The sequence below is a fragment of the Aphelocoma coerulescens genome, chromosome 3 (assembly GCF_041296385.1).
Source record: "Aphelocoma coerulescens isolate FSJ_1873_10779 chromosome 3, UR_Acoe_1.0, whole genome shotgun sequence".
Lineage (NCBI taxonomy): Eukaryota > Metazoa > Chordata > Aves > Passeriformes > Corvidae > Aphelocoma > Aphelocoma coerulescens.
The window spans coordinates 9,159,283-9,178,259 of NC_091016.1; the positions used below are offsets into that span (position 1 = coordinate 9,159,283).

At 37.0% G+C, this 18,977-nt stretch overlaps 1 protein-coding gene across 8 annotated transcripts in view; it reads right to left on the minus strand.

The window, feature by feature from the left end:
• LOC138107604 (kinesin-like protein KIF16B) overlaps positions 1-18,977 on the minus strand; it is a 181,513-nt gene that overhangs the window by 125,522 nt on the left and 37,014 nt on the right. For all 8 annotated transcript variants that reach the window (XR_011149635.1, XM_069009024.1, XM_069009023.1 and 5 more), the window contains exons 10-12: positions 18,518-18,693; positions 16,583-16,648; positions 12,813-12,872 (exon numbers count right to left, since the gene is read on the minus strand). Coding sequence is in view for 7 of the 8 variants with exons in the window: in XM_069009024.1 (XP_068865125.1) it covers positions 12,813-12,872; positions 16,583-16,648; positions 18,518-18,693 (302 nt within the window). In the remaining variant the exon portion in view is untranslated. The remainder of the gene's footprint in view (positions 1-12,812; positions 12,873-16,582; positions 16,649-18,517; positions 18,694-18,977) is intronic.

Below are 18,977 nucleotides of genomic sequence, written 5' to 3' on the forward strand. Positions count from 1 at the left end.
TTCATAAATCAGAGAGCAGCAAACAAGCTCTAAGTGATGTCCAGGTGTTAGCAAAACAAAGTTCTCATTGGTAGAATTGCCTTGTTAAGGTTTAAGGCTGGACATGCTTCAGTGATCTCAGACCTAGGGGAGGTTAACAAATCTTGGGAAGACAGACGTAACACTGATAGTGGACCCAGAGAATGAAGAATATATGGGTCACAAGAACATATGGCAGAACTTTCAAGACAAGAAAGAAACTAACAGACGCAACTCACCAATTTGCTGAAATCAGCTTTGACTGGGCAACAGGTTATTTTGACAGGGGCAGACCACAACCACCAAACCAAGAAATCCACAGACTCAGAAGAAGAGAAAGCTTGAGCATGCAGACTAATTCACATGGGAAGTGAGAGAATCATTAACCAACAGAAGAGAGAATACCAATTAATAAGAGAACTAGGTGACTTGTAGCCAATATACACTAATTCATTTGTTTGCTAAAATGTATAAATAGTAAAAAGTTCGGATAGCTGATGTGCTTGATTTGTGGAATACTACCAGGCACCCAGGCTTGTTCGACTCTGAAATAAATGTTCAATGTCTCTCTCTAGTGTGTAATTATTGGTTTGTTGCACACCAGGTAACCCATCTGATTTCTGTGGACAAGAGCTTTTCATGCTTGCATTGAGGGGTTAAACTACTAAAGGCTGAAAAGATGGAACAGACCCACTCCTTACTTTTGAATGCAGCACTGCCATCTAGAAGATAGACTTCATCAATAGTTTTCCAGACAACTAGCATATACACAGTAACCTCCCAATATAAGAAAATACTGAAAATGGATGCCAAGAAACACTAGAAATGCCAGCATTAGGAAAGTTATTGATAAGAAGGTTGAAAATGGAAAAATATTTCTCTATGCATAATACTGCTCAAAGAACTAAAAGAGGAACAAGAAAATTTCACTTCAAAGTATGAGAAAATATTTACTGTATGGACAAGAGGAACAAGAGGTAGGAGAGGAGTAAAAAAATATTTCAAAAGATGGAAATCTGCTGTGGGCTTACTAGTAACAATTCCTTAAAAGGTGGAGGAATAAGCACAGCTGAGTATTTAGCTTGCTATGTTTTGGATGAAAATTGGTTACATGAACACCCTTCTTGTTCTATAAGCTGGCTCCCTTAAAAATACTTACCATTACCAGATCAGCTAAGACAAAACACTAACAGCTGAAAAAGATTCGATTGTGTCTAATTGTGACTGACAAGATGATTCCAGGAGTAAAAAAAAAAAAATTGTTCCAAGAAAACAACTCTGAAATGTCTGAGATTCCCACTGAAGTGACATCCCACACATTAAGGTAGGAAAAGCTTTTTTGCTCTGTATTGTATCAGTGAAGCTGCTCCTCTTCTTATGGGGTGTCTGTTTAAAAAGCTTCTTTTAGTTTTTATAAAGCCGCATATACAAAATCAAATTTCTATCCCATGTTTTATTTCAGTCTGATACAGGTATGGCTTTTAAAATAACAAAATAAATTTTGAATCACTAGCCTTCAAAGTAGTACATGCTATTTGGGAGGCAATGCAAAGAGAGGAGGAGATATGGAACACACTATCAGTGGAGGGGTATGCTTTAGAATATGTGCACATGCCAAAGTTACGTTTGGGACTATCCTGGGACTTCAATAAAACGCTTTTGAAAATTAAAAATAATGCTTTTCCTTTATAGGCAATATTATTTATATAACCATCAATTATGAAAGGGGATATTGATTTCCTTGTGCATATAGATGTTGGATAAGGCATAAATTCTTACTATGTCTTCTCTTTCTAGATAATGGAACAAAGAACTAACACTATACTGTTGGCTGTACTGTACTGGTTTCAGTGCAATTAAAACAAAATGTTTAGTAGAAGTAAGACACTTTATTCTTCTGAGACAAAGAAACTTCTACTATCCAAAACCACAAAGAAAACCACCATCACAGAAACTTCCTAAGCAGATTTTTGCCCATCTCCCAGAGCATTAGATTGTAGCACTCTCATCAAGCAAGACAAGAAAAGCCATTAAGAGTCTGCAACAAGCAATATCAGAAAACTGTAGTTTTGTTGTGAGCAGCTTACTGTGAAAGTGCAGGTGCTCCTGCAGCAGCCCAGAGAGGCATCAATAGCTCTCTGCAATGAACATCAGTCAAAAAGGCAGATGCAGAACTGCTTAAATGAGCAACTGCTAAGACAGTGAAGCTAAAATGATGGAAAATTAATGATGCAATTCCTTTAAAGAATAAGGAAATTACAGGAGCAGTTCTTAGTCCCATGAGGTCAGTTTACCTTCTATGTTCTTCATTATTTCTCTTTCCCTCTCGGAACAGATTGTGACAAGCTCACTGCTGACATAGAGATAGCTACTAATACACAGAAACCCTACTATCGTGGTGGCACCCCAAAACACCTCTACATTTAATGTACTGCAAGGGTTTCCATCAGAAGCCTTGGCAGACTCAAAGTTATTTTTCAGAAGTTTGGCCTTTATTCCTGAAATTCCAATGACCAACTTAAGCTGAAATGCCTGGTCCTTGACACTTCAGACTTTGTACAGACAGAACTACTTGTGACATCTGAGAAAAATCGCCTGAATAGAACTGCAGGATTTGGCTAATTGTAAGTAGAGGTTCCCATTTTGGCTTCCTGGACACTAGCCTGTAAAATCCTGTTTTCCACTGGCTTATAAAACTTAAAACCATTAAAGCTGCTATTTTCCATGCTGGTTCCTGTCCCTGCTAGTCTGGGCTAAGGGAAAACTTTTCTTCCGTTTCAAGAAGTAAGGCACCCAGAGCAAATCTGGTTTGTCTTAAGTGGAGGAGGCTTCAGAGTTTCCTATGTGTGAACACACTGAGCACACACTAGCTTCAAAGGCCAAGTCTACAAATAGCAACACTGACATCTGGGGCAAAGAACAAGACTTTTCTTGACATTACTGATGCTTCCGAGCAGGAGATATTATACCTTCCAGCTAGGAGACAGCAATTCCACCCTCAGTATTCTTCATGCTGATATCTAAAAAGGGGAAAAGGCCTGGATGGAAGACAAAGAGACAGGCTATTTTCATTCATCTCTCCTTCCATATGCATTACAAAACAGCCTTTAATTATATGATAACATATTTTCTACAGAACCTGTAAATAATCCATTTCATATACTTTATTCTGGGAATGAATCGAGAAAGCAGGGGACCATTAGCTACAGGACTCCTACCTCATTTTTTCCTAAATCTGGATGATAAATGAGTCAAGGAATTGTAGAGCGGGAAAAAAAATAGGCTCATGGCAGATACATTTATTAATTTTAAAAGCTATTTTGGGGTTTGCGTGTTACTTGGCAATGGGAGAATTGTTTCTTTCATCGAGAGTTCTGTTTACTATTTACCTAGATATTCACGTCTACTTCTGTAAAGATTGAACCTAAAGTAATAGATTGCACTAAATCTGTGAGTTTCTTCCTCCAGATCAACATGTAACCCTTGCTGTTGAAAGAAATTGGAGGAAGAAGGATTATGCATACTAGCAAGCAACAACCACCAAGGAGAAAAAAGAGACTTCAGGACTAGCAACACAACAACAAAGACTTTTGCAGAGGAATATGCATAGTTAGATGCACATTCTTGACTAGTTGCAACAGTCACAGTCTGTGCTGCCACCTGTGTTTAAGACACATCTTAGTGGATTTCATTAAAAATACCATCTCTGTAGCTGGGAAGCACAGAGAACAAGTACATGGCTCCAGCTGCACTGCTGCAGCAGTGTGACTGTACGAATTGCATCAATGCCCAGCTGCCAATCAAGATGTGAAGTCAGGTGCACAACAGTACCATGCACTCAAAGCTATCAGAATCCCACAGCAATAAACTCCTAAATATACTGCTAAAAACATCAGCAGAATAAAATGGTTCCAGCATTTCATATCACACTGTCATTAGAAACTGCTCCTTTGTGAGGCAGATATAAATTTGGGGTTCATCTAAACTCTTGATTGTTGTAATGTTTCTTTCCCATCCCATAGCCAAATCCAAAGAGAAATTTACATTTTGTCTCTCTCTTTCTTAATACTTCTCTGCTGATCCTTTAGGAGAAACATTTTTTAGGATATATTTCTTCTTCTACCAGGAGCTTCCACTGATTTCAATTTAGACAACCTTCCTGGCACAAGATAATTAATAGGAAAGCAGACCAAATTCCAAAAGGAGGAATTGTTGAACAAGTGTCATCTGAGCTGTAGAAAGGATTTCAAAAGCCACTAATTCTGTTTGACTCTCTTTCATTTGAAAACAGCCTACAAGATCTATGGATGCATTAAAGCTAAGCATGGCCTGGATAATCTACAAATGCAGGGCCCCACTTGGAAGGAGGATGGCAGTGAAATATTTGGCAGTATGGTTACTCCTAGACACTGGAGGGCCTCTTTTGGAATGCACACCCTTATCAACCAAAGTATTCAACCCTGGCTTAATCAGTAGTTGGTGAGCTCAGAAACTGTAGTCCCCAGTTGTGCTTCTCTTATGGCCCAGCTGTTTTCAATGAAAAAAACAGTTTAAAACTGAAATAAAAAACAATTAATAGCATTAGGCATCGCTTGATCACAACTTTCTAGCAGAAACTGAAAGTTAAAAGTGGTCAGTCCACCACAAAGGCATCACAAGCAGCTATACCATCTGCAAGAAAAAACAGAGATTTCTTAATCAGATGAACACAGGTGGCAGAAAGCAGACAATTATTCCTTTTGAAATCTACTTTTGACTGGTGCTCTCAGCATTCCTCAGGTGGCTGGGACCCTTTCAATACTGCTTCTAGTAGGAAAAGAGCTACGGTAGATGAGTAGCACCAGTTCCCAATTCAGTACTTTTTTCATGCTCTGATAACAGCAAGCCAAGGCTGAGATGGACAAAGCACTGAAAAAAATCATTGGTGAGCAAAAAGCAATGAGAGCCACTCCTCTGAAGAAAAAGCAATGTGTATCTCAGGACAACCATATAACCCCTTAAAAAGTTTCTATCTGTTTGCTTTTATAAAAAATTCTCTCAATTCTCTTTTCTTTCTTCTCAGTTTGCATTAAACTAGGTATACTTACCAGACTGAAGAAAGGAGGATTATTAGGTAAAGTAATAATCATCACTTAACAATGGCATCTGTTCAGTCATATATTATGAAAAAACAATGTCTCTGTAAGGTAAAACAAGTCATACTTGGATAATCTCTGTCCAAACTCAAATTGCAAAGGAGAAATCTTCTCACAAGAATAGATGATGCTATAAACTACAACCACTGCTAGTAACTGCTGCACTTCAGAAATAAATACGTAATGCACAAGGCCACGTATAAGAAAACAAACTCTAATAAAACTGAGAGCTAAGGTTGATATTACTTGTCACTGCTCAGGAGGCAGAAGACGTGGGTAAATAATGTAAAAAGACCAAGAATGTAAAAATTCCCTTGTTATCAGACAACTTTCTTTAAAAAAGATGGAAAAAACACAACAAACTTATTAAATTTTAATGTACTGAAACTCAATTATAAATCTACAGAAGTGATTAATCAAGAGAAAAATGTTAAAAGAAGCAGTTATAAATAGGAACTGCATATCACTGCCACTGGTGTTTCAACTGCAATATCCAGAGAAAGTAATTAGCAGAAGTGGCCTCATGAAAGACTGCTATGTCCAAAAGCCTGTTTGCTTTCTCAACTGTATTACCTGGTAAAATAAAAGATACTGCCTCTCTTAGAAACTGATCTTTTACATCTCTAAAATACCAAGGATACAAAGTTGAGAAAACAAATATATCTTAAAGGCTTTAGCTAAGTTTGCCAAACATTCTAGATATACTGTCAGTTGAAAAAGAGGATTGAAAAATGCACTGAAAAATAACTGCAATACATCATAATGTATATAAACCCTTTACAGTGCATAGCAACTGTGAATTGTTGTTCAGAAGTATTTTTTTCAGAACAGTTACTCAGGTTGTTCAGGACTTGCACCTAAAGCAATGTTTTGGTATTCTCATAAACTTACCTCAGTGGATGCAAACAGCAATGAAATTAAGACACTGCAAATCATTTTCCCTTAAAATTTCTGAATTAAATCCAAATTAAGCATGCAGAAGAACCTGATTTTTGTATCTGCAGTGACATCTAGTGCAAGAAATCAAAACCACAGCTAAACAGGCTTCCAGAGAAAATATGCTATTTTCATTTACTGTATGATTACTAAGATAAACAAGAATAATTAACATCAGCCCTCTTAAAACTTTCATAATATCTTTTCCTCTGCACAACACTCACAAGCCAGCTGAAGGCAATTCTATTAAACATAATATGTTAATAAGAGACTACTTAATGTGAATGTGCATTTTTCCTTTCCATATGAATTCCGTTTGATAAATGAACATCTATTACATAATTGTTGGAGGGCAAACAATTGTTGAGAAAGCCCACATCCCTAGGAACAGAGTTGCTACTCTATTTATTCTACCAACTTTTCTAAAAGAAAACAAATTCATCAGCAACATCTGACTTAAATTCTTTCTGCCAGCCCCATAGCTGTGCAATCCTGTGTTAATTTTGCAGAGATTTTTAAACCTCTTAAAAATTCAAGCAGATGACATAGCTTGTAGAAAGGAAACAAAAACTGGAAGCATGCAATGAGAGTTTTCTAATACAAACAGATGACAAACAGAAGTAGTTATAAAATATGAAATAAGATTTGTTCAAGTCAAAGTACAGACGTAATTCACCCTTTAGAAGTACACAGATATGTTTCAAACAGCAAACAACAGACATTATAACCAAAATGCAACACCAATATGTCTAACTAGCAACAAGTTGACAAAAATTATTCACTTACTGAATTATGAAAAAAAACCTTAGAAACAATTCCTGCCAAACATATAAATAAACACATATGCCAAAGCTGCAGTTTAAATACAGTATCATGTAGACATTGTTTTATATACCAATGCACACCAGTCTTGTAATTCCCCTTTTTTAATTTGACCTGTAAATAGAACCAATTTTAGAACCTGTTCTCCACGGGCATATGACCAGAAGTCTTTAAAACTCACATGCACTTTTTAAGGACAGGATTAAAGCCTATATACTTTTTAGAAGTTCTACGGTTTGTTTTTCGGGAGCCCAAGAGCTTGTACAGCTCCTCTACCCTACAGCCATAAAAAGTGCAAGTAGACACTAGAATTTTAGGTGAAAGCAGAAGGTGCAAATTGAGAGAACTTCTCACCTGACGACTGAGCTTGTTAAAACAATAACATGAAAGAATGAACAAATGCTCATCAAAGGGCAACATACTGGGGTAGAACACAACACAAGTGGGAAGAGGAAATGCAGACAACTGGGTCACAGTTATAAGGTAGTAACGGTCAACAGGTAGTAACAAGAAGGCATAAAACAGCAAAATGGTGACATGCCCAGCGTTTCAGGCAGAAGAACCAAGACAATAGCATTTAAATACCATTCAGCAACTGTGGTTTAAAGATTATCTGGAAATGTAAATAAATGTAGACAAACGCAGCATTTACATAGAACACAACATACTGCTCTTGACAGAGTTCACTATGGTATGCAAGCCACCATGGAAAGCAAATTATTAAAATAAAATATATTTGCTTCTGACACCCTAATCTACACCTCGTAAAGAGCAAGACAACCACTTTGAGTTTTGGTCTCCTAGTGTCTTTGCTGCATATAGCCAAGATTCCTAAAGAAAGAAAATTCCCCTGCTTAGATGAATATGTCCACCAAAATAATTGTTTGGTATTAGTCAGTATTTATTCATCATGGCAAGTCAAGGGTATTTCATCTCCCTCAAAAAGAGGCATGATATAACCAAACAGTCAATACTAATGCTTGAAGATAAGCAGTTTTCATACAGTTTTCTTCCTCATGTAGGAACAACCATTGTTAAGGCATAAACATGTACTACTGAGCAGTAGTCAACCAAGCAGCACAAAAAAGAAAAAGAATAGTCAAATAAAACATCAATAAACAGTGTTCAATAAGATATTTACACACCATGCGGTGAAGCACTGCAGCAGAATCAGTATTGTTGATGCAAGTGAGGTGGTGTCACTAAATCCAACAGCACAAAACCAGTGGAAGCAGTGACTATTTAAACTATTGATCACAAGGATTAGACACACAGACAGAAAAAAACCCTGTCCTTTAACAGACTCTGAAGATAGATCTCACTGCATCCTTTGACATCAGTTGACTACTAACATACAAAGCTAATGACATGATTAGAATCGAACAACAGGATAAGGAAATAAAAGGGTGCTGACTTTGGGTGGGGGAAGCCATGCAGACAATCAATGTGATTGGTAAGCAAGCTTCGTTTATTAGCAATACAAAGGCACTTATATAGTATTGAATGCAAGCTTATCAGTTCTTTAGTTTAAACTTACAAAGGCACATTCTTACTTCTACATAATTGGGTTAGATACAAGACTACATTTGGCAAGCTTTATATTTTGTCTTGAGAGATCAAAGTTTTTCCTCCCTTCTCATTGTCAGCACATCTTTATCAGAACAGCACTGTACCTCCTAAAAATTCCCTTTTTGTTCCCAGGCCTGTTTCTCACACAGGCACTTTCTCATGGAGGCTTTTTCTCATGCAGGCCTTTGCTTGCAGGCTTTTGCTTGTACAGTTATTGATTTGTTCCCTTTATCAATGATCCATGTCCCTGATCCTCTAATCATTCTGCAACAAAAGGGAACTTTAAATCTACTTCAAACTAAAAATAATTTTAAAAGAGTATTTAAATACCTTTACACTAGCTACAAATGACATACAGCAAAAAGGCAAAAGCTCAAAGTCATACCAATTTCTACACAAACAGAAAAAGGGAAATTTCAAAAAAAGTTGGGAAGAAAAACCAGCAGAGAATTATATAAAGGAGTACGTATTTTAAAAGGATTAATATAAAAGCTGCTAAAGGCTGGAGAAAGAAATTGAAACATGCACAAAGGATGACAAAAAAAAGGTGACACTAAAAGAAGAAATATCTCTAGAAGAATGACAACATATGCAGTCAAATAAAGCAGCCACATCAAAAGAAGTTTTGTACCAATTAAAGCCTCAAGGCAAGAGAAAAATCCAAAGTTGGATAGGTTACCCTAACATCTTAGGCCCCATGATTGATCCTTAGCAGAACCATACAAAAAGGAGTAAACTAAGGAAAAGACCAAACAGGATTTCTTCTTTCCTCCTCTTCTTTTTGGGAATGTGTATGGAAGAACATTAGGAGCAGGCAAAAAAAAAAATTCACACAAAGATCCAATGAGCTTGAGATGAAAGCAAAATGCTACAGTTAAGTGCTGAGGCAGCAAGACACCTGAAGACAGAGAAGCAATGTAAAGCAACACTGTTCTGTGAGGTGCAATCCTTTGGTGACATTTAAAGAAATAACCCAAAGCCTGTGGACTTAAAACCAAACACTATCATTTTGGGTTCTGATGCCATATTTTACCCAATGGTGAAGCATCATCCACATTTTTATTAAATTTATTAAGCATTAAAATATCCTTGCTTTTATTAAAAACAAGTGACAGATGTGACAAGTGACAAAAACAGGTGACAGATTGTAATACTAAGTTAGTAAGGTTAGAGTGTCACTTTGTATTACAGTGAGAAGGTTAAGGACGAAAACAACCATCGCTACTGGAAACAACACTCGGCATTTCAGGCAAATCAACACCAAGAACCTGACATGCTACGCAATAAAGAATCCTTCATACAGAACCAGCACAAATTTAAACCTTGATGTATGCAGTGTCCTAAGCATTGAATACAGAAAATGAGAAGATCTGGGCTTCAGGTGTGAGTTGACAATAATTCAGACTCCAGAGGAAGCCAGACGGTCACCCTCCAAAAGGATTCTTCCAAAAGCACAGAAGAAAAGCAAACTATCAGTGCTACCATCCCCAGCCCAAGATATGTCCAATCTGTCAACTACAGAATGAAGGACTATACAAGATGTTCACAGCTGATAGTGGCATTCAGCCACTGCACACTGCCCAAATCCTAAACTGACATTTACAGATAAGATAGTTCAACATACTCAGTCTAAAGATGCGCACTGTGATGGGAAAAAGTAACTTCACGTGAACTATGCACAAATGTCAAAGGGGATAAAAGCTACCAACAGAAATAAGGAAGAATACTGGGATGCACATGTCAGGTGCACATATGGTACAGTGCTGACTAGAATAACTGAATTTTAAGCTGCCAAATACTTTTTAACAAAAACTTGCCTTCACATGGTATTTTCTGTTCCTTGGTACTCTCCAGCTCGATAGTATTTTCCATTCTCAATGAATTATTTTCAAGGTAGCATTTAGATGCTGCTGGTCTAATTTTAAACATGGTTTAAAATAACTGGCAAGGGTGAACAAGTTTAAGGAACATCTTCCCTACAAAACATCATTTGTCAGGCACCTTTGCCTGACGAAAGCACTGTATTCAGTGAAAGCCAGGTAACTTTTTCCAGCAATATCTATTGATCTAGTAGAAGACACCAGCATGCCCTGTGATTCTTACTTGTATTTTACAAGGCTTATGCAAAATCCTTTCAACTATTTTGGATTTAAACATTAACAGATTTTCCCATCAGCCTGTGAGAACAATTCTAAATCATGTGAACTTTAATATTTAGAACTTAGTACAAAAAAGCATAACTACATACAATAAAGTAGGGAATCCCATTCAGCTACAAACAAGTGCACTTGCATCTCACAGGCATATGCCTAAAAGATTTGGAGCAAAAAGTGTTAGAAATTGAAAAGCAAATGGTTTTTAATTTTCCAAGCCTGCTGCAGGGCAGGAATTGGAAAGCAGCAACTATCTCAGGACAGCAAAGCCAAGGGGACGCAAGGGAAAGAAGGTTTTAAATATAATTCAAACAGGAAGTTCTAAGTACCTTAATGAAGAATGTCCTGAAAGTTAGTGAATTATGGCATGGGGAAAGCAGCAGGTGTGACTTCAGTGAGGTGGACATACAAAGATGGCCTCACTTCTCAGAGTGCCAAGATAATCTGTTTTTACAAATTACAACATGTACGGTCTCTGTGTGCAAGGGAGGGATGTCAATGACAAAACAAAAACCCCAGTGAACTCACAGAGAATCCATAAGAAAAAACACCACTGCTCTCGAAAGTTTAAAATCTGCTTTCCAGTGACTCAGCCTGGCAAACTTCCAAAAAGCCCTTTCCCACTCATATGCTGTCAGTGATTTCACAAATCATTAAACAAGAAGTGAATAAAAATATGGATACCTTCAGTGAAATGGTGTAAAATGAAACAGTACAACTAAGAAATCTTTTGCAGATTTTCAGGGAATTTGGGACAAAGTTTAGTCAACTGCCTTTAACCAAAAAAGGGAATACAAGCTATAGGCATACACTCAAGTATCATCCCATCAGAGTGCAGTTCATACAGAAGCTGCCTGAATTAAGCTATAAAAAGCTCAGTACTAGAAAATCAGAAATTACAGCTTCTGCATTTAAGTCCTTTAGATTCAAGTATGTAACAAATGCAGCCTTCCCTTATTTATATGTATTGTTCAGTTAACAATACATATAAACAAAGGAAATATGCATTTGTTACTTACAGCTATGTATTCAGCTGTGTATTACATACAGCTAATGATTTTGTAATTTCTGTGCAGGAATCAGTGCATTTCCAACATACAGCTTTCAAAATTTCCCATATGTGACATAATGTTCACTTCCACAATTGACCAAAATTCACAAATTCTGCATATGACAATAGACTTCTCAATCCACACATGAATAAAGAGAGGATTAACACAGTTTTATGCATGTATAGATGCTTCAAAATAACAGAAATAGCATAAAGTTGTACCCAAAACATCTCTGATGAATACGCAATTGGTATTTCCCAGTTCAGTATCTAGATAGACATTAAACAGTTCATTCTGTTGAACTACTGCTAAGTAGTTACCAATCCTGCTCCATTCTCTCTGCTATTTGTGCTTTGTTTTTATTTTTAAGCAAAGAGCCATTCAACTCATGTGGAAGTCAGATCAAAGACAGTGGTGGACTTGAAGAAAAAAAATTATGAAATCAAAAAGTGATACAAGAAAAATCAAGTTTCAGATCAGTGATCAGTAGAATTAAAAAATTATTTCTAAATGCTTGCTTGAATTGCACCACAAACAAGTTATGTTCAGCAAATCATGAAAGCTTAAGCTTTGTTTTCAAAATTTTTATTTAACAGAACAGTTAAAACATTTGGCAACAAAAATATCAGTTAACATGATGAAAAAGAAATTGTGGGAATTATTCCTTTGTGTGTGTGTGCATGCCCACGTGTGCTTGTACATATGAATGGAATCATCAAGCGGCTCATTAAAACGTAACCTTAGACTACCACCTGATTGTGCACCGAATACCAATACAAAATCTCACCAGGACAATGGAAAATCCATATCTACTATGCACCACATCCACTGAGATACCCAATGTAAGATAAGAAGTGATTATTCACACGTCTTGCTGATACAACACAAATACCAAGGATATGAGAGATCCACTTGTCCGTGGCCCAGGCTTTCTGCACTTGTAACTCAATAAAAACATTCAGCAGTTTAAAGATTTTTTAGAGAGAAGCTGTTTTGCACTGTGGGGTCACTATGGTGAATACCAGAAAAGTGCTGAGCCAAAGAAGATGACTTAGAAAAAGAACTTTTAAGGAAAAATACTAAGGCTAGGTCAAATACCAAGAGGAAAATTTATTTAGTTGCCTTACTTTCAGAATATCTTGAGTTTCATTCCATTTGTTAGTCCACTCTTTGGTCAGTTCTTGTACCTGTGAAAGAAAATAAATATTGAAAAAATCACATCTCCTGCAAAGTTCTTGATAAATGCATTCTCATATTTAGTACTCAGAGAAGTACTAAGTATTTGTGCAATTCTTGGTGAAGTTTAATACTTAAGCATTTAGAAGAGCATTGATGCTCCTGCAGTAAGTTGCCTTACCTACAACATTTCTCCCTCAAAACACAAAATTCTTACTTACACTTTAAGATGAAATGATAGGGATAATTACTTCAAATAATTGTCTACTTTCAAATAGTTTCATAAAGTGCTTCAATCCTACAAAGTCTACTGCCACAGACTGATCCCTCAGCTATAACAGGACAGCTCCTTTTCCATGGTACAGGTAGGCATGCTCAGGCAAAAATCCCCTCCAGAGGACAGCATGCAGAGGGAGAGGCAGCCAGTAGCCTTCAGGAGAGAACCAGAGCAAAATTTGCTGCAACTTAGAAACTACCCACGTCATTGTCATCAGCACAGAAGTGAGAAGATGCTTGCAAAGGGATTACAGACAGGGAGAGCACTGGGTACAGAATCATTTAGGTTAGAAAAAACCTTAAGATCATCAAGTCCAACTGTTAACCCAGCACTGCCAAGCCACTACTGAACCACATCCCTCTGAAGAGCCACATTTATAGGTCTTTTAAATATCTCTAGGGATGGTGAATCAATCCCTTCCCTGGGCAGCTTTTTACAATGCTTGACAACCCTTTCCATTAAGAAATTTTTCCTAATATCCAATCTAAACCTCCCCTGAAGCAACCTGAGGCCATTTCCTCTCGTCCTGTCACTTTTTACCTGTGATAAAACTGACCCCCACGTGACTACAACCTCCTTTCAGGTAGTTGTAGAAAGGGAGAAGGTCACCCTGAGCCTCCTTTCTTCCAGGTTAAACAACCACAGCTCCCTCAGCGACTCCTCCCTCATACTTCTGCTCCAGACACTTCCCCAACTCCGTTGTCCTTCTCTGGACTCACTCTAGCACCTCAATGTCATTTTTGATGTGAGGAGATGAGAACTGAACATAGCACTCAAGGTGTGGCCTCACCAGTGCCAAGTACAGAGGAAGAATCACTTCCCTGATCCTGCTGGCTACACTATTGCTGATACAGACCAGGTGCTATTGGCTTTCTTGGCTACCTGGGCACATGCTCGCTCATGTTTAGCTGCTGTCAACCAGCACCCCCAGGTCCTCTTCCACTGAGCCACTTTCCAGTCCCTTTTCCCCCAGGCCGTGGTGCTGCCTGGGGTTATTGTGAGCCAAGGGCAGGACCCCACTTCACCTTATTGAACCCCATGCCATTGGCCTCAGCCCATCAATCCAGCCTGTGCAGATCTCTCTGCAGAGCCTTCTTACTCTCCAGCAGATCAACACTCCCACACACCTTAGTGCCATCTGCAACCTGACTGAGGGTGCACTTTTTCCCCTCACCCAGATCATCAACAAAGATATTAAACAGGACTAGTCCAAATATTGAGCCCTGAGGAACACCACTGGTGACTGGCTGCCAACTGGATTTAACTCCACCACTTTCTTGGCTCAGCCAGCCAGACAGTCTTCTGAAACAATGCACCTGTGCAAGCCAGGAGCAGACAGTACCTCCAAGAGAATGCAGGGGGAGACAGCGTCAAAGGCTTTTGTAAGGTCCAGGTAAACAATATTCACAGCCTTTTCCTCATTTACAAACCAGGTCATCCTCTCATAGAAGGAGATGATGTTGGTCAAGCAGGATCTGCTTTGCCTAAACTCACACTGATGGGGCCCAATTCCCCTGGTTACTCTGCACATGCTGTGTGACTGGACTCAAGATGACCCACTCCATGACCTTCCCCCAAACTGAGGTCAGGCTAACAGAACGCTATGGATTTGTCCTTTCTTTCCTAATCACACAGTTGTCCACCTCGTAAGTTAACTTTCATATAATGCCATTGTACAAAGAAAGAAGTCTTCGATGCAGTTGCTCCAAACATCTCCCCACTTGCCACCTGCAGCTATTTTTTTTGTCTTTGCAGATCAGCTCCAAATTAATCCATAAGAACTACAGAAACTTCTCTCATCTCTACCTGCATCTCAAGATTTCAACAAAGACAAGTAAGCACACTTTTCAATGCACCACTATAATTCCTAGTGCTGCTAACTGGAATATTAAAACTAAATAAATTTCAAAAGTTTAAAGAAAGTCTATCACAGGTCTATTCACCATACCAGAACAATTTGTATTGCTTGGAAACACCATTTTAAATATAGTTTTAAAAATGAAACCTTTTTACATTAAACAACTCCGAATTATTCTTATATAAGGAAAATCAACTAAAGAAAGTCACCATATACCTGTCAGGTAATATAAATATGGTGATAAAGTCTTTAAATCTATACAAATAAATCAGTTATTGCACTCATTCAATTATAAAAAAGCTATAACCACTGCAACATCTACTAAGAATTTTCTGTAATTATGTCTATTGTAATTATCATGAATAGTAATCACATAACCTTTTAATGAGGCTGACAAAGGTAATAAAATATGCTTGATATACACCCTCCACAGCAGGGCCAACACTTCTGAGAGGATAAGCAGTGGTTACTGTCAGAGCATGAATAACATATTCTAATTAGCCTATAGTCAGCAATTTATATTACTCAGCTACTCTTAGATAAAAGCTTTTTGTTTGTACTCAAAAATAAAACTAAGGATATAAGTAAAATAGGATTATCAAAGTACAACTTTAATTTTCTAATTCTAAAGGTCCAAGCAGCACCAGTGTAAACTCTACCATTTAAACTAGTTAAGGAGCCCCTTTTTTAAAGGCATCGTATCTGTATTTGATTGGCATCTTTTGACAGTATTCAGAACTAAGTATCTGCTGCCGTGTAGTTGAATAATTCCAAATACTTCCCTCTTGCCTCTTCCAAAGTATGACTATTACTCTTTTTTTAAACCAATCTGCAACAGCTTTGAAAGCAAGCTAATATATAGAAAAGAATTAATATAGAATGAATGATACAATAAAGAATGAAAGATAGCTAGTCAGAGAAATTATAGTACCATTATATCTAGATTCTTCTGGATGCTGTGAATTATCCAAACTGTCTGGAATTTTTTTCCAGCCTCTACACTTGGCTGAATTTTTGAAACAACTTGATGAGAAGCACACTGTGAAGGACACCTAGATCTCAGACCCTCCCCAAACATATTTGTACACACCAGATTTAAATACTGAAATTTTCTAAAAACCTACCCCACACAAGTTACAAATTACTTGAAAGCATAGAAGAGTTGACCATTCTCCCCAAAAATATATTGCTGGTTTTTTCTACACACTGACTATTTTGTTATTGGGATTACGTGCTACTCATTACTGTGATTTAGTGGCTTTTCCCTCTCTAGTCTATTTACATACTTTTTTAGTAAGGCAAGCTGGTCAGGGAAAAAGTTTTTCGTTAAACAGAACTGCTACATAAATATCAAAGATATATTTTGTTCTTAGTTATAACATTATATTAGTAGGATAACAAAATTACTAATTCCCACACCTTTTTTTTTTTTTTTTTTTTTTTAAAGCATCAAGGCAATGCTGCTGGTGGGTCAAAATTTAGTTGTGCATTAAAAAAATACCTGAAAATTATGAACACTCCTGCATCCAGACCACCCAGCTTTCCTTTTCTGTGTTTAAAAACTGCTTTATGAAATTATAACTCACCCTTGCTTCATTCTGCTGAAGCTTTTCTTCCATACTTAAAGCTGTCGGAGAATCCAAGAGTGCAATCTAAAATCATAAAACGTAAATGTAAATTCAAAATGAAAACAGTAACAACTTCTGGGGGAACCAAATGAAATGCAATAGTTCAACTTTTCTGATTCTTTAGCATAAACTCCTTTAATATATATCATTTTACCTTGAAATACCGTAAACAGAATAATCAAAATCCTGTCAAAGCAGATACTTCAAATACAAATTGGTTTGAGAGTACTGTTTTCACTAGCTACATACACATGGTCACACACATGGAGACATCAAAACCAGACACATTTATAACAGGTAACTCTTAATACAACCTTCATTCTATTTCTACTAAACATTAAAATTTATTATGCATAAATAGTTATCCATTTTGCTTTAGTAAGTACGTACACTGCTTATCTTGTATAACTATATATTAACGTAACTGGCCTTAAAAGAGGAAAATTACTAAACAACAAACACACAGGCAGTATTCATTGTACGTGACCTTCTACACTGAATCCAGCACCACATTTTGGTAATCAGTATCTTCTGATGTACAGAAGCATTTGCAATACAGTGCTCTGGTAATACAAAGGAAAACCACAAAAGAAATTATGCAGAGATTTATACTACTATGCATACGTAACACACCACCTGCTGTTTTACCAACCATCACAAATTTAATTAACTTAAGCAAGTTCTCTATTGTCTCCCACACAGCCATCTACCACATCCTACCACTGAACCGGATTTATTTTGCAATAACCACTATTTTACAGCTTGAAATTAGGTCAAAGCATTCACACTTCAAGGGGGTCCAAGTTACATCTATTTTGCTAACTCTAAATCAAACCATAATTTGAAAATAAACTAATTTTCCCCTCCTAAAGAATATTAAAGAAACACAAGTAATTCAAGACCATAAAGAGTTTTTTAATTGTTTGTAACAAAGCAGAGTCTTCTGCTTCAATCATCTACAATACCCATTTTTGCTTCCAACAGTGGTTCCCATCCCCCTTTCAGCAAATTTTTTATAGCATGAAATCTACTTGAAGTCCTACCCTTCTACTAACAATAGTCCATGCTGAACTGACATTTCACATTGCCCTTCTAAAACAGAATTACATAGTTCTAGAAACAAATCTGAAGTATTACCTCAGATACTTCCTAATTATATTTGTTCAAGTATGAAATCTAGCAGTCCTGAATGACATTATGTAGAAGAGACAACTGGCCCGAGCCAATTGGATATACTTTACTGCTACTTTAGTTTCACCATCCTGGCAACACAGGAGAAACTAAACTTAACTGAGCTTGCACAGCGAATGTTTATAGGAGATCATACTGACATAGCAAGAAAAAGAATCATGGAAAAGTGAAGCAGAGCATGATTTTGTTTTCTTACACTACCACTGAAAATATTTTTACATATTTAGCATGTTATGTGCCTTCTAATGTACTGTGCAGCCAAACACAAAAAAAATGTATTGTTTAAATCCATTAATACTCCTACATTTTCATATTTACACATCTTAAATACTTTAAACCTTATACTTCTTTTAAGATACTACACAAAGTACCTCTTCAGTCCATCAGGATAGACTCAGAAGGTATGTTCCAGCTCAGTCTCCTTATGCTGTGTTGACTACCTGTTCCACAGCACACTGCAATCCAGCCCAGATTATGAGAAATGTAAAAGCTTTGTGGATGACAATTTTTCCCCCTTATGTTAAAAGAGGTAATCTGCTGGCCATGTAGAAACTGATTCAATCAGGAAACTAATACTCATTCGTAGCCTCATAGAGCTTGTTTACTCAAATCAATATAATGAAAGATAATTATCTCATGACATTCTAGAAATAGATGTTATAACTCAAGGAAAATTACACATAAATTCCAAGTAAAGCTAACCTGATTCCCTTGAGCAAGCAGGGCTTTTAATCGGGCTATTTCAGCTCTCAGCTCACGGATCAGTTTGACGTTAGGATCCTCATTAATAGTAGGCTTGTTGATGATGTTTTTGGCTCTATTTGCATAGCGAAGTGTACTTAAAGTTTCTCCATAATTGACATCAGCAGGTGAAATAGCTAAAGACATGAAATCAGAAGCAGTTTATCTAGCACCTTATGTGTTTCATTTACTGAAGTTAGTTTATATTTTAAAACTCAGATAAATTCCATGTGGGTGAAGAGACAGAAATACATCATTAACCAGTATGGATACAGTTTGTTCCAACTCTTCACCAAACTCCACTTTCATGTCACTATAACTTTGCATAAGTAAACACTATAAGTGTATCAGGATAATCAGGTGTTGCAAAGAAATCTTGCTGTCAATCTATTTAACATTTACATATCCCTGATAAACATAA